The sequence below is a fragment of the Rhinolophus sinicus genome, linkage group LG02 (genome assembly GCF_036562045.2).
Source record: "Rhinolophus sinicus isolate RSC01 linkage group LG02, ASM3656204v1, whole genome shotgun sequence".
NCBI lineage: Eukaryota > Metazoa > Chordata > Mammalia > Chiroptera > Rhinolophidae > Rhinolophus > Rhinolophus sinicus.
In genome coordinates, this window is record NC_133752.1 from 149322551 (window position 1) to 149338813 (window position 16263).

General features: G+C 44.9%; 1 protein-coding gene across 2 annotated transcripts in view; it reads right to left on the reverse strand.

Annotated features, from left to right (window-relative positions):
• The window catches only part of TMT1A (thiol methyltransferase 1A), a 40572-nt gene extending 24675 nt beyond the window's left edge, over window positions 1–15897 (reverse strand). The window contains exons 1-2 of one of the 2 annotated variants that reach the window (XM_019724569.2): window positions 15036–15897; window positions 10354–12301 (exon numbers count right to left, since the gene is read on the reverse strand). In XM_019724569.2, the coding sequence (XP_019580128.2) occupies window positions 12065–12301; window positions 15036–15533 (735 nt within the window). In that variant the 5' untranslated portion in view covers window positions 15534–15897 and the 3' untranslated portion in view covers window positions 10354–12064. Of the gene's footprint in view, window positions 1–10353; window positions 12302–15031 lie in introns of those variants that run through there. The other variant, XM_019724568.2, reaches the window with a different exon arrangement.
• Between the last annotated feature and the right edge of the window lie 366 nt (window positions 15898–16263).

The window sequence follows — 16263 nt, forward strand, 5'->3', positions numbered from 1 at the left end:
GGCTTGAACCAGAATGGGGGATTTATCACGCATTGGAGGTGGACACCTTGACGTCCTGTGGGTGGCCCCAGGGGCAGGTGAGAGAGGTTTTGGAGAAGTTAAAAGTCCTATGTGTAAAGGAGTTAGTCGGAAACAGAGGGGAGGGTTAGGCTCCCATGGAACTCTCAAGGAGGAGGGGAGCCTCTCATTCTGGGAGGAGTTTAGTGCTTGGATCAGAGAGTGGTTAGTAATTGTATAAACCTTGACATGGATATTGTATCTAGAAGGTGTTTCGGGCTTGGTATGGCACAGATCCCGCGTCTAGTTAAATTTTCCCGTGTGGGTAAAGTACGAGACGCAATTATTACAACATTGTCTTCCCAGTGTGTCTGGGGGTGGGGAGACAATAGAAAAGGGGGAGACAAAGGGGGAGTAAAGCTGGAGAGGATAAGGGAGGGCAATGGTGCATTTTGATAGGCCAGGATAAAAGGATTTGTGGATTATGGAGGGAGTTCCAAGTAGTTCTTAATCTCAGTTGGTGTATAGGACAAAAAAATCCCCCCGTCAGTTTGTCAAAGGCCAGTTCCCAGACTAGTTCTGAGATCCTCTCAGATGATATCATAGACTTGCCCAGCCGGTACCTGTGAGGTCTTGTCATTCATGTGGTCTGTTGCTTACGTGTTGTCACCTTTGTATTCCCCGTCCAAGTGCAGGTATAAATATCTGGCCGGGTGTTTGGCTGGGGTCCCTCTGGCTGGTCCAGCTCCCATTGTTTCTGTTGATCTAGGTCCAGGGTTGCTGGCTCCGGGACCCTTTTGAGCCTGGATAGATAAATCCAAGAAGGTATCCCTAACAGTTACCTTCTGTGGGGGTTGTTAGGATGACCTGATAGGCTCCTTCCCATTTGGGATGGAGGGGGTAGACTTTGTCTGGGAGAGCCTTCCAGAGGACTCGATCTCCCTGTTCTAGAGGAGTTGCTGGAATTTCAATTCCAGCCTGAGGTTTGGGGAGGAAGGTATCAGCATGGTAGTGGAGAAGGTGCCGGGTGAGAGAAAGGGTAGGGAGATAATCACCCAGGACAGGTGAAGAAGAAGGGGGTATGTTGCGAAGGAGGAAAGGGCAACCGTACATGAGTTCAAATGGGCTGAGGAAAGTTGGAGCGTGGGGGGCAACATGGAGGTGGGAAAGGGCAACAGGGAGGAGGGAAATCCAGTCCCGATGGAGTTCTAAGGACAGCTTGGTTAACTGAGTTTTGAGGGAAAGGTGAGCCCTTTCTACCTTTCCAGAAGATTGGGGATGATACGGGATGTGCAATCACCATTGAATACCAAAAGAGGTGGCAACTTGTTGGGTGATCTGGGAACTAAAACTAGAACCATTGTCGATCTGGATGGATGAAGAGAGGCCGAAACGGGGAATAATGTGGTGGAGAAGAGTATGAGCGACCGTGGAGTAGTTTTCAGATGTGGGGAAAGCTTCTAGCCATCTGGGGAAAGTACCAGGAAGGTGAGGAGATAGCAGTGTCAGTGGATACGAGGCAGATAAGTGAAATCAATTTGCCAGTCTTGGCCAGAGATATAGCTGCGGCCTGATGGACTGGGAAGGATGGGGGAGGCCGAATGGCCCTCTTGGGGTTGGAGAGGTGGCAAATAGAGCAAGCCTGAGTGACGTGGGCTAAAAGGGAAGAAAGATGCAGGTGAGTGATAAAGGGATGTAAGAAAGTGAGTAGGGGTCTATGTCCAATGTGAAGAGAGTTGTAGAAAGCCATAAGGATGTCTAAAGCCTGGCCATTGGGCAGGATTAGTTTGCCAGTAGAGGTTAAGTCAGGGGCTCTCCCAAATGCTCCCTGACTGGTAAGGGAAGTAATTTCATTGGGACTCTAGGTGGGCTGCAGTTCAGGGATGGCAAGGAGATGGGTAACAGGCTCTCGAGAGCTGAGGAGGGCGGCCTGGCGTGCCTTCTGTCGGCCTGATTGTTACCAATGGCAACAAGGCCAGAGACCCTTTGGTGGCCCCTGCAGTGCATAACGGAAACACGAGTAGGAGTTGGAGAGCCTCAATAAGCTTGAGGATTAAGGGGCCATGGGCTACAGGGAAACTTGGGAGGTAAGGAAGCCGGGTCCTGGCCAGATTGCAGCAAGGGAATGGATACTATGAAAGGCATATTTAGAGTCTGTATAAACGTTGACAGAGCATCCTTTGGCTAGGGTTAGGGCACGGGTAAGGGCAATAAGTTTGGCCTTCTGAGCAGAAGTGCTGGAAGAGAGAGGAAGATTCTATGAGTTCATGGGCAGAGGTAACAGCATAGCCTGAATAGCACTCTCTGTTACAAATGTAACTGGACCTGTCAACAAACCAGGTGTAGTCGGGATCAGGAAGGGAGGTGTCAGAAAGGTCAGGGTGAAGAAGTCGGGAAGGTTTGAGTTCCTCAATGCAGGAATGAGACACAGAGGTGGAAGTAGGAAGAAGTGTGGAGGGATTGAAAGCAGGGGACTGGAGAAGAGTAATGTGGGGAGAGATGAGAAGATGTTGATAATGGGTGAGGCAAGAAGAGCCAAGAAAGGAAGGGTTCTTATTAAGAAGATTAAGGACTGAATGGGGCGAGAAAACATTGATAGGTTGAGAGTAAATTTGGAAGCCTTTTAAGTGAGGAGGGCAGAGGCAGCGAGGGCACGGAGCCAGGGGGCCAGCCCCGGGCAGTGGGGTCTAGTTGTTTGGATAGGTAAGTGACGGCTTTGAGTTTGGGGCCCGATTTCTGACCCAAGAGGCCTAGAGCGAGCCCCCGAGATTCATGAGTGTATAGGAAGAAAGGTTTAGTTAGGTCAGGTAAAGCAAGGGCGGGGGCGGAAATGAGAGCTATCTGAGTTGAGAGAAAGCAGAGGTGATCTCTGAAAGAGATAGGAGAGGTTCCTGGAGGGGGCCGGCGGTGGCCTGATATAGGGGTTTGGCAATGAGGCCAAAGTTGGGGATCTGGATGCGAAAGTATCCGACCAAGCCAAGGAAACAGAGAAGATGCTGTTTAGTGGAGGGGAAGGGGATAGAGCGAATAAGGTTTTTGCGTTGTGTAATGATTTCCTGGCGAAAGGCAGAACCCTAGGTAGGTGACCGTCTGGGTGGAGAGTTGGGCCTTATGGCAGGAGGCACAATAACCTAGGGAATCTAGATAATCGAAGAGCAGGTGGGTATGGGAAGTGGAGATAGTATGTAAGGCTACAAAGGAGGAGATCATCAACATACTGGAGAATCGTAGAGGAAGGGAAAGGGAGGTTAGGTCTTGAGCTAAGTCCTGGCCAAAAAGATGAGGGCTGTCCCTAAAGCCTGAGGGAGGACTGTCCAGGTTAATTGTTGAGAAAAGTTGGTATCAGGATCAGTCCAGGTAAAGGCAAATAGATCCTGGGAATTGGGGTGTAAAGGAATAGAAAAGAAAGCCTCCTTAATTAAAGGCAAGGACAGTAAAATATTGAGTGTCAGGAGGTATGAGGGATAAGAGGGCATATGGATTGGGAACTACAGGGTGGAGGGGAATAACCGCCTTGTTGATTATTCGAAGGTCTTGAACGAAGCAGTGTGTCCCATCCAGCTTCTTGACTGGGAGAATGGGAGTATTGTAAGGGGAAGAAGTGGGATGGAGACTCTTCACCTGGAGGAACTTAGAGATGAGAGATTTGAGTCCAAGGAGGCTTTATCAGGAATAGGATATTGAGCTTTAGCGGGGAAAGTGAGTGGTATGGGATCTCTGAGTGAGAAAAGAGGTGGGTGGTGAGTGGCAGTAATGGGTTGAGAGGTATCCCATAGTGAGGGATCAGTGTCAGGTGGGTTAGAAGGGGAAGGAGGGGTGGGCTCTGGGGGTGATTCTACTAGTAAACCAAGAAAAATGATAGCCAAAGAAGGGGTATATAGAGTAACAATGGAATGAAATTTGGAGAGGAGGTCCCTCCCTAAAATAGCAGTGGGTAGAGGGGGAGGACGAGGAAGGAACGAGTAAAAGGATGTGCCTCTAGGGAACATATAAGGGGTGGGTAGCCATGGGGTGAGAAGGTATCCCATCGAACCCCGCAATGGAGACGAGAGAGGGAGAGAGCTTGCCTGGAGATTCAGGGAGTGCCGAGTAAGCGGCCCCCGTGTCCAGAAGGAAAGAGATGGCCTTACCGGCAACTAGGAGAGTTACCTGCGGTTCCGTCATGCACATGGTGGAGGTGGAGGCCTGTGACGGGACCAGGCCCCTTCCATCTCCATGGGTGCTGAGGATCCCCAGGAGGGAAAGATTATTCTGATCTGCTGGTACCATGGCAGGCGTGATGTTTGGCTGGGGACAGGAAGCAGATGTTCCTGAGCCTTGAGGGGCTCGAGGACAATCCGATTTCCAGTGGCTACCACGGCCGCATAGGGGGCAAGGCTTATTAGGAGGCCTTGGGTTAAGGCAAGAGCGGCTCCAGTGTCCCGGGAGGCCACATTTAAAGCAGGCACCTGGTTGATTAGACTGCGCACAGGACTGGGGTCCCAGTTCTTTCCTCTAGGGCTGGCCCGGCCTAACAGTCTGGGAAATTGCTGCGGCAACCATCTGTAAGGCCTGGGTATGGGCCTGTCTACTCTCCTCGTCTCTATTGTTGAAGACCTTAAAGGCCAGCTCTAAAAAATCTGCCTGTGGGGTGTGAGGACCTTTCTCTAGTTTCTGAAGCTTCCTACGAATATCAGGGGCCGACTGGGAGATGAAATGCATGGGTAAGACGGCTCTGCCATCCGGGGACTCAGGGTTAATGTTAGTGTAGCTTTGTAGGTCCTCTGAAAGGCAGGAGAGAAAAACAACTGGGTTCTCATGGTGGTCCTGGTAGATTTCCCTAACTTTTTCATAATTCACAGCTTTCTGAATGGCTGCCTTCATGCCCTGAAGGAGACAATTAACCATGTGGTCTCTCTTTAGGCGGTTGGGATTGGGCTGGGAGTGAATCTGGTAATTCCAGTTAGGATACTGGGTAGGAACGGCCATCTCCCCAGGGGGATAGATGCTATTATTTTGCCGATGCATAGAGTCTGCTATTTCCCTAACTTTTTGAATGATACGATCCTTTTCATCAGAGTTAGTACACGCAGAGAGAATAATATAGATGTCCCGCCTAGTAAGGTCATAGCTAAGGGTGAGGTATTCAAATTCTTCAGTAAAGCAAGTGGGATCAGAAGAAAAGGAGCCTAGTTTAGATTCAATCTGACTCAGGTCGGTCAACAAGAAAGGGACATGGACCCTAACAGGACCTTCAGTGCCTGCCACTTCCCTGAGAGGCATCTGGGTGGCTGGGGGCACGTAAGGCTGTCCAGATAGGGTATGAGAAGGGGAAGAAAGGTTGGGAGCAGGTGGGGCAGCAGAGGAGGAAGAGGGAGTATTGGATGTTGAGGAGGAAGCAGTAGCCCTGGAGACTCGGAGGCAGCGGGTTGATAGGGTGGGTGTTTTGAACTAACGGAGGTCGAGGAGGACAAGAAAAATCAGGGGGGGTCAAGAGGATCCGGATCCGAATTAGGGGGTGAGGACTCCAGAGCAGGGGGAACAGAAGAGTCTGAAGCTAAACCCAAGCGGCATGGTCCGCCCTTAGGTGGGAAAAGGGACAAGTCCCCACGCAGCTCATAGAAAGCCAGGAGGTGGGGGACCTCGCTCCATTTACCCTGCTGGCAGAGGAGGTTGTCTAAATCCTGCAGAGTATCAAGGTCAAGAGTTCTGGTGAGTGGCCAGGATTCGCCATTATCAAGCTTGTATTGTGGCCAGGCCACAGCTGAAAAGGAAATAAGGCGTTTAGCCTTTAAATCGGGGTAAAGTCCGCTGTTACTGTGGTTCCAAAAAAAAATCACCAGATGGGAGTCCCTGGGGTAAGAGGAGGAGCGGGGGCCGATAGTTATGAAGGAGAGGAATAGAGGGAATAAGGGAGGTAAAGTCTAGACCCTCTTAATCACCCGGAGAACAAGCGAAAGCATCAGGGCATCCTGCTGTTGGTTTCCTCAGGTTCAGTGGAGGGGAAGGGTGCAGACCAGGGCAGGCGTCCCTGCCTTGCCCATGGCTGACCCAGGGGCCTGGCCCTGGGACATGGTCAGGCCTAGCGCTCAGTCTTGGACTGCAAATCTGACCCAGTTGGAGGGTGAAAGAGGGAAGACTTTCCTAAGTCGTCCACAGAAGGGTAGACAAGGCGGCTCCCCGTACAGGCCACCAAATTGTTAGGTACTTCCAGAGGACTGAGTCGCGGAAGACCAAAAGTAGTTTATTTGAATTTATTTGGCATGTTTGAGCTGTGGGAGATCAGGTTAGAAAAGACCATAACCTCCCTGAGTAAGAGGGGTATGGAGTTTTATAGGGGGAGGTAAACAGGCTGTTCAATGCATCAGGAGCCAGCAGTGAGCAGGGCACGATGGCGTCTAAGATAAGATGGTTTCTATTCAGCACTTTTGGGTGGTTTCTCTGGGCCTAAGGCGGTTTCTGCTCCTGGCCTAAGGGTGTATTTTCTAATCTCTTCGGCCTGTAGAGGAATTTTCTATTGAGCTTTATCGGTTGGGGTGGGGGACGGTGCAATTAAGCTGGTTTTCGAAACCTTTGCCTATGTTATGTAGAGTTAAGTTGGAGTCAGGAGTGGATCCCATACAAATGCAAAACCTCTCCCAAGTCACAGGGCCAACACTGGGCCAAAGTAAATAGAAACATTGAAAGTGGTCTGCATAGTAAATGTGTAGGAAGCACAGTCAGTAAGGAGCGAAGAAAAAGAAAGCTTTCGAAAAGACCAGAAATCCAAATCTTAAAATAGAAGATTTAGCCACCATTACAATCCCGTCTTAACAGTAATTTTCCTTGTTTCCATGTAATTCTCTATAGGTTCCCAAATAGTTTCCTTTAGAAACAAAATAATACCTTGCTTGATGTGCAAGGTATTAAAAAAATTGCTGTGTTTTTAACTATAAATCGAGAATATTAGCCAGTCCTCTTTCTCTTTTTTTTCTCTCTTTCTCCCTCCCTCCTTCCCTCCCCCCTCCCTCCCCCCTCCTTCCCTCCCCCCTCCCTCCCTCCCTCCCTCCTTTCTTTCCCTTCCTTCTTTTTCGAAAAGAAAAGCAGGTTTATTCCAAAATGCCAGCATTAAGGGAAAACAGTGGACTCCCTGTCACAAAGACTGCCTTCCCTCCCTTAATCCACGTTCATTTCTTGTGTCCTCAGTCAACATGACCTCTGCCCTCGATTCTCTGGTGGGTCCATGGTTTAGGGAATTCTGCTTTTTCTGTAATGTGGCCTGAATGTTTTTGGTTTTCAATATTAAGATAAAGTGACACTTACTGAACAGTTTTCTTTTTTGCTTTTGTTGACATTGTCTGCCACCGTGATTCATTAACACTCTCAGTTGTCTCAACAGATAAACAAGGATTGAATTTCAGTTATGTTTATTAGTTCTGTGTTTTCCAAGGCAATACCAAAGGGAAAGACCAAAAGCTCGATAGTATAAAAGGAACTATTATGCAATGCTTGCTTGTTTCTATTCAAGTGTGAAATATGTAGGAATTCAGAAGAAATAGAACACTTAGAAACAGAATGTTTTATAATACAAATACAAGAAATTTTAATTTTTTAAAAAAAATTAGTCATTAAAATAAGTGGGGGACCGGTTTCCTCAATGGTTAGAGCACAGTGCTCATAACACAAGGTCGCAGGTTCAATCCCCACATGGACCAATGAGCTGCGCCCTCCACAATTAGACAGAAAACAGCAACTTGACATGGAGCTGATGAGTCCTGGAAAAACACACTGTTCCCCAATATTCCCCAATAAAAATTTAAAAAAAAACGTGTTGGGCTCATGGGCCTAGAATCTTAACAAAACTGGGAAGAAGCTGAGGGAGATAGTGATGGAAGAATATTTTCCTGTGAGTCCCCAAATGATGTAGATGATGTTGGATCTGCCGGCAGTTTCTGGGTGTGGGCCGGGATTGTGTCTCATGAGACCAAAGAATGGAAACACGGACCCAGGAGAGGCAAAGAGTTTTAAAAAGAGGATGGTTTATTGAAAGCAAAGAGTCAGAGCTCCCGAGCAGGAGGGGTCCCGAATGAGGGTGGCCAGTGACTGAGGCAAAAGCTCTTACTTTTATACCTTCCCTTGCCTGCTTGGGGAAGGGGAGCTGTTTGAAGAAGGGAACTGGCGACTTCTAATGAAATTAGTCTACCAGGTTTGTTCTGCTTGCCCATCCTAAAGAATTTAGCAAAGTAACTGCACTCATATCTACCAGATCTGCTCCATTTGTCAGGCCAAAAGGAATTTTGTGATTAACCTCAAGGCCTTGTTACATTATGTCCTGGAGCAAAGGAGTGATTTCAAAACCTGGAGTTTTAGGATATGGCTGTCTTTGTTTATTCCATCAGGGACCTCCCTGCCTACCTAGGGACATGCTAACTCTTGTCTCAATAGCAGCCTCCCTTCAGGCTTTGGTGCCCAGTCCTGCCTGCTTTCTTTCAGTTCCTTGAACATGCTGTATTTCCTCCTTTCATTTGTCTGTGGCACAAGCTGTTCCATTAGGCTGAAATACTCTAAATTCCCTTTCTGGAATTCAGCTCAGATGTCATTTCCTCAAGGAAGCCCCTGATCCTCTTCCTTCTGGATAGGTCAGATTCCATTCTCCTGGTGCCCGCTTGTCCCTCCTAGATAGCATTTATCACGATGGTAACTCCGTGAGACCAGGGACCAGCTCTAGCTTATTCAGGACTCTAATATTTGTTGACACTTGGAGCTGATGGGCCCTGGAGAAGCACACTGCTCCCCAGTAAAAAATAAAAAAATAAATATTTGTTGAATGAAGTTCAACATTTATTAAACACCAAGTGCGTCCCTTCAACTCCTCACAATAACCCTTCAGGTAGATATTATCCCTGTTAACAGATGAGCGAGACTAGGGAAATCACTTGCCCAGGGTCACACAGTCAATGAATGACAGAGAACTTGGACCTCTGGTCACTTTAATGCCAAAGCCAGTGTCCTTTTGTGTTTTAATTCCCTCATTGCATGTAGTTAATCCTACTGAAAAGCCCGTGTTCTAAGCAAGGTGCTGTGTAATCTACCACAGCAGAGCAGACAGGTCTGATCAAAAAGCACTGATGAACTTACACTGGGCATTTGTGGGATGACTTCCTGGCATCATTCCCACATTCCTGTTTTCATCTGGTTGATCTACATCTGTCTGTATCAGTGCACTGATCTGTGTGTGCTGGGCCCAGGGAGGGGACACTGTAATCTATGAGCCAATCAGCATAATCCATCCTGTCTAAACATGATTGCTTCAGGGATGAGCTTGTGATCCAGCCACATCAATCAAAGCTAAGTGAGACGCAATTCAGAACTGTGGTTGGAGTTTTTGCAAAAGTGAACTTGATCTTTCCAATTTGTGTAGGGCCCTGGGAGCATGAAGTCTGCCCCCACGTCCATAGCCTCACCACCTGACAAGGCAGAGAAAGGCAGACGTAACCCTAGGCACTGTCTGGCTCCTGATAACGTTACTAAGTCCTGCTCAAGTTCTGCCTGAGGCTTTCTGTCCCTGTGCTTTTCACTAATTGGAGTCAGTAAAGTCCTTTTCCTGCTTTGGTCTTTTATGGATTAGGAGTTCTGTCACTTACAATCAAAGGAATCTTAACCAACACAGGACCTAAAAGACATTGGACATGTTTTTGCCTGTTTTCTCTTTCCATTTTGCAGGGGCATGAGTCACTTCCTGGGCTTCTGGGAGCAATCACAAGTATGTTTTCTGGGCCTGAGGAGGAAAGCGGTGAGAAGATAATCAGGCAATTATGGTCAAACCAGGTTTTGTGGTTTGGGGAATTAGGGCTTGTAAAATTTACTCCGTAACTTGTGGAATGTAAGAACTTCAGTTTATTTCTGTACACCTCAGTGTTGTCTATAGAAAGTGAAGAGACTATTTCCCACACCACTTAGATAAGAGGGAATTGATAGAATGTGCCTATGGAGAGACTGCAGAGGGAGGAGATTCATGTTCCATAGCTCATGAGGCCTTAGATAAGTGTCCTAACCTCAGGGTGACAATAGCTATTCTTATGTTCAGGAGAGTTAGAATAGCTTTCTTTCCTTCTGTTCTATGAATTTCACAAATGCAGTCTTTGGACTTGAACTTTTCAAAACCCAGGCTGATGCTTCCAAAATTGCCTTTCCTAAAACCTGCTAGCTGTGTTTATAGTTACCTGGCTGTAGCAAGAACAATCTGTGTGTTCAATTAAGTTGGTGCAAAAGTAATTGCTGTTTAAAAGGTTAAAAAAATTGCAAAAAATGCAATTACTTTTGCACCAACCTAAAACCTTAACTTTCCACAGTTAAGGAAAGCCCTCTGAGACATTAAGAAAAATGAAACCAAGCCAGTAAATATATAAATCATTTATTTGTTTCTAGAATGTGTGTGAATGTGATTGATTTAATATTTAAAATAGTCCCTTTACAAAATCATCTCAGAAAATATACTAAATTTATTAAAACACATGCAAACTATTACTGAAAAATCCTATTTTTAAACCCTCTGACTGATCAACCCAACACTTGTTTTCAAAGCATTTGTGATGATTTATAGAAGTTTACATGGTTACAAGGAAAAAAGAAATCATCTTGGGACGGGAGTGTAAATTTGATCAGAATAATCCAAGAAAATACTTGTCCCCTTCTTTATAGATTCACAGGTTGCCTTGTTAATAATATCAATTACAAAAAGTAATATTAATTATAAGAGTTTTGTCCAAAAAGGAGCCAGGATATAGTTGTCGCCGGTGCAATACAATGAAAATATGAAGGATATGAAAAGATTACTTTTAATAAAGTAGGATATTTTCAAACTCCACTTTCTTTAGAAATTATGAACATAGATTGTATTTTGGCTTGTGTCAAAGTAATTTTCCAGGGTAGGAATCTTTCTGCTAGTCATTTTTATTCATTTTATTTGGATTCACCTTTTCAGTGAAAAATTACACATTGGTTTCAGAATTTTCCCTGTTGAATGAACATAGTAAACCCAATCCCCAACTTGCTGAAGTGGAAAGGTAACTATTAATGTCACTAGAATTAAGAATGTGAAGCTCAAATTGGTGACATATAAATAGTGCTAGCAGTCATTTTCTATATAGAAATATTATTCAAGGGTCTCCAAAGAGTTCCTTTAGAAAAATAATGGCTTCCCATTGTATAAACTGGGTTGCCTTTTTTCTAAAGTCTCGTACAAAATGCACCGAATTATATAAGGTTTTTCTAATCACAGGGGGTCTTCTCCTTGCCTACAATTTACTGCATTCAGCAAAGTATATGCTGATAATAGGGAAAATGAACCCAAGAACCTTAACTGCCTCAGATAGTTTCATGGATATACTAAATTGTCAAGTACAATCTTCATCTTACGAAGACTGGAATGCAGAAAAATAAACTTTGAAGAAAAAAATAATTCATATACATAAAATATTGGGGCTGCTTTTGGACTGACCCAGAAAAAAAGCTTTGGTGGAATACTGGATTAAAAGACATGACAGGTGACAGAACCAGATGTGGCATCCTGGTATATTACTTCTGAATGCCAGCCCAGTGACACTAAGAACAACAAATAGATTCAGATTTCTTTTTTTAAAAAAATCTGTGCAATTTGGATTTTCAGCTAGTTGTATTTCTTTATTCAGTCTGTGAATTACTAAGATCTTTTCACTTCTCCGTTTTCAAAGTCTTCTTTTGAGTGATTTAACTGCTTATTCCACCAAGCCCTCAAAGAGGGGGTGAAATTCAAATCTGTTAGGTAACAATTTAAGTAAGACAGAAACATTTTGAAGTTACTGAATAAACTAAGATTTGGGAATAATGGTAGACTTCAATGATGAAAGCTCACCATTTCCTTTTAAAGGAGAGTTCAAAGCTGTTTTGTTTTGTTTTTGATTCTCTGGGAGACAGTAGAAAATGGTTAAATAGGGTATAATGTACATTATTAGGGGTAAAATTGCACTTTACCTAAAAAAGGGTTTCTCTTCTCCCAATTAGTATTTTAAGTGTCAGCTGAAGCCTTGAATTATCTGAGCCATTCACTCAGCCCTACTTCCCACGCGCGCTATTTCACAGCGTATCCGTAGATGTGAGGCCGCACGAGCGCCCAGGACAGCGGAGCATGTAGGTGCTTTAGTTTCAGCTGAGAGAAGCTGGCCCGCTCCAGCGGCTTCCAGCTCTCCCTGGTCAGGTTGCACCCATCAAACAGAAGGTACCAAATAGGATCCAGGACCTGCTGCCAGAAGTAATTCCAGGTTGAAGGCTCAGCTGAGACATGCTCCATGAAATAAAAAGCTCCTCCCTGAGAAAGAGAAAAAACACACACAAAAAACCCACATTTCAAGGATTTTAGTTTTGGGAAAACATATTTATAAAGTGATTGAAGCTTCAGAGTTCAGTGGCCCCAGAGGCCAACTTCATGAGAAGACATGGATAAGTTAAAACTAACTGAAACATCGTTTTGGTCCATAGTTTCATCGTCTGTCAAATTTTTATTCAGAGCTGCCAATCTAAAGCCATCATGAACACTTTTATTTTCTGATCATAAAAAGAATACATAGGAATAGCTAATAGTTAAAACTTAAAGCAGTTACTGCGTGCCGCATCCTATGTCCTTAATGCCTATCACACGGTAGCTCACTTAATCCTCACAATACTTTGATTTGGTATTATTATCGCTATTTTTACCGATGAGGGAACTATGAAAATAAACACACAGAAATAAGCAACTTGCCTAAGGTTACACAGCTTGTAAATGTCAGAATCAGATCTTGAACCCAGTGGTTAGGCTCCAGAGCCTGGCAACACTGCCTTACCAATATGCTTATTTTAGAATATTTAGAAAATACAGAACAGTGTAAAAAGAGCTTAGTAACACTATAAGCAAAAACATCTACTAACCATGTCTAGTTAGTGCCCAGGCTTAGGACACAGGAAGCCAGCATTTGGGTATAAGAATCAGACCTTTTTCATTTATGACTTTAATGTCGACCTATCCTGGCGCCAAAGATAAAATTATATCATTGCCTCTAAACCCTAACTCCACGTCCTTTTCTTTCTGGGGAACTTCCTCTATTAGAAAATAAAACTGGGGATTTACAGAACATCCTTTTCTCCTTGAATCGTAAATTCAAATGTTAATGTACCCATGCTTTATTTATGTTCAACTATATTTAGAACAAAACTATGTTGTTGTTTTTTAAAGATTTTATTGGGGAAGGGGAACAGGACTTTATTGGGGAACAGTGTGCACTTTCAGGACTTTTCTCCAAGTCAAGTTGTCCTTTCAATCTTAGTTGTGGAGGGTTCTGTTCAGCTTTTAAGTTGTTGTCATTTCAGTCTTTGTTGTGGAGGGCGCAGCTCAGCTCCGGGTCCAGTTGCCATTGTTAGTTGCAGGGGGCGCAGCCCACCATCCCTTGCGGGAGTTGAACCGGCAACCTTGTGGTTGAGAGGATGCGCTCCAACCAACTGAGCCATCCGGGAGCTCAGCGGCAGCTCAGCACAAGGTGCTGTGTTCAATTTTAGTTGCAGGGGGCGCTGCCCACCATCCCTTGTGGGAGTCGAGGAATTGAACTGGCAACCTTGTGGTTGAGAGCCCACTGGCCCATGTGGGAATCGAACCGGCAGCCTTCAGAGTTAGGAGCACGGAGCTCTAACCACCTGAGCCACCAGGCTGGCCCCAGAACAAAACTATTTTAAACTAGTTTTTTTTATTTTATTAAATTTATTGGGGTGACAATTGTTAGTTTAAACTAGTTTTTAAAAAAATAATAAAGATAATATGTGAAATTACATATAGGTATTAAGAATTTCAAACTATGCAGAAAGGTATAAAATGAAAAGTAATTCTTCCCCCACATCCAGTCACATTCCCAAGAGGCAACGACTGCTAATAGTTTGTCTATTATTCCCATTAACAGAAATCCATATGAAATCCTTTATACTCTGTAACAATTTACTTGAATGGCCTCCTGTTGATGGACTTTTCCAGTTTGTGTCATTACAAATACTGTAATGAGTGTCTTGCATATGGACGACTTTTTGCACATTTGTTGTTTTTGTTTGCTTGTTTGTTTTTATTTGGGGAAGGGCAACAGGACTTTATTGGGGAACAGTGTGTACTTCCAGGACTTTTTCCAAGTCAAGTTGTTGTCCTTTCAATCTTAGTTGTGGAGGGCGCAGCTCAGCTCCAGGTCCAGTCACCGTTGTTAGTTGCAGGGGGTGCAGCCCACCATCCCTTGGGGTAGTCAACCAGCAACCTTGTGGTTGAGAGGATGCGCTCTAACCAACTGAGCCATCTGGCACTGGCCCATGTGGGAATCGAACCTGTAGCCTTCGGTGTTAGGAGCACAGAGCTCCAACCGCCTGAGCCACCAGGCCGACCCTTTTTGCACATTTGTGCAGTACAGCTATCAAATAAATTCATACTGGATGAAAGAATACATGCACCTTAAATTTTGATATTATGAAATTGCCCTCCAAAGAGGGCACGTCCTCCAGTGTGTCTGAGGGTATCCAGTCTCCTAAACCCACCCCAAAACCATATTGACTTTAAAAGTCTGATAATAGGTAAAAATGGTATCTTGCTTTAATTTGTTCTTTAATTGTAAGGCTGAGCATTTTTATCAGGTAATTGGCTATTTTTATTTACATTTCTGTTCCTGCTCTTTGCCTATATTTCTCATGTTTTTCTTATTGATTTAAAAAATCAATAAGATTTTTGTTTACTTGTAATGTTTTTTAATATGAAGGAAGTTAACCGTTTGTCTATCATCCCTGGCAAATACTTTTTCCAAGTTTGTTCTTGTACTTGAACTTCGTTTATATCTCTGCAGTTTTTAAATTTTATGAATTCAGATTTATCAACTTTTCCCTTTCTAGCTTCTTTCCCACTCTGAGATTTTTAAAAATTCAAGTCTTCTCTAGTAGTTTTACTTTTTACGTTAGAGTGTTTGATCCACCTGAAAGTGAGAGGACTGCCCTTGGTCATAGTAGTTGCTACGTACTAACCAGTCCTCCTCATGCCCGTCACTCACCGGCCTTAGCACTCTGCACACCTCCCGCAGGATCTGCTCCTGACTCTCCACGGAGCACAGCACCAGGGTACAGACCACCACATCCATGGAGCCACTGGCCACCGGGCGCATATTCTCCCCTGCAGCCACCAAGAAGCGCTCAAACTGCAGGTGACGGTTCTCCGCAAGGCTCTTGATCAAGAACTTCTCAAAGTTGGGGTTGGGGTCAATACAGGTCACCCTGCATCCAGGAGGATAGAACTTGAAGTTGGTGCCGGTGCCACAGCCCACCTCCAGCAGGGAGAGCTTTCCGGAGGGGCCCTGGAACGCCTGCAGGTTGCTGAAGAGTTCCCGCTTCTGGCTTGCCATCTGTTTATTGTACGTCTCACTGAATCTCACCAAGAAGTGGGGGAAACATTTTTTACATATCCAGCCCCAGAAACCCAGAAAGTTCAGCAGGTACATGGGAAAGGCCAGGATGTAGACCACCAGCCGGAGGATAAAGATGGTAAGCGCCATTACCCAGAAAACGAAAAAACAGATCAGTCTGGAGACCTGACTCCTTCCTTTAAAAGCAGGAGGCAGGCTTCTGGCCACACTCCAGGGCCAATCAGCTTCGCAGAACTGGGTGTACTGGAGTAGAAAGCTGCCACTGAGCTCAGTCCTGAGCAAGAAGGCCGTTTCACCCCATTAACAGACTTGGCAAACATTGACTCATAGTTTAGTTTTCATGAAGCGAAATGAGAAGGTTCCCAGCTTTTTCTTAGAAGGAAAGGTGATTACAATCCCTTTATTCTAAATCTATTTCTGCTCCTCTGTCTCTGGGTTTGGAGACTACTGCTAGTTTCCAGCTGCAGTTTTACAAGCACTTACACTGTATGGGGTCCTCCAATGACCGCCACAAAGAAAACAATCCGTGGGTGGAGCGTGGTTAAACTATACCGGACTAGGAGCTGCCAAGTCCCCTTTATTACAATGTCCCCTCCTCCCATTCCCCTTTTGTCCCCCCACTCCCCCGCCCACCCCACTTTTTAAAAAGGAAAGTGAAAGGATGTGCCTACTTTGCCACAGTTAATAATCCCCCCCACCCCCTTTTGCATTCTGGGCTGAGACGCTCAACTTTCATTACTCAGCAGAATTATTTTTAAGTCACTGTTTTGGGCAGTCCGTTTTTAAAGGGCAAGTTTCAACTTAAAATTGTGCACAACTATTACTACCTTATTCAGCTAATTTAGATAAAAATAGAATA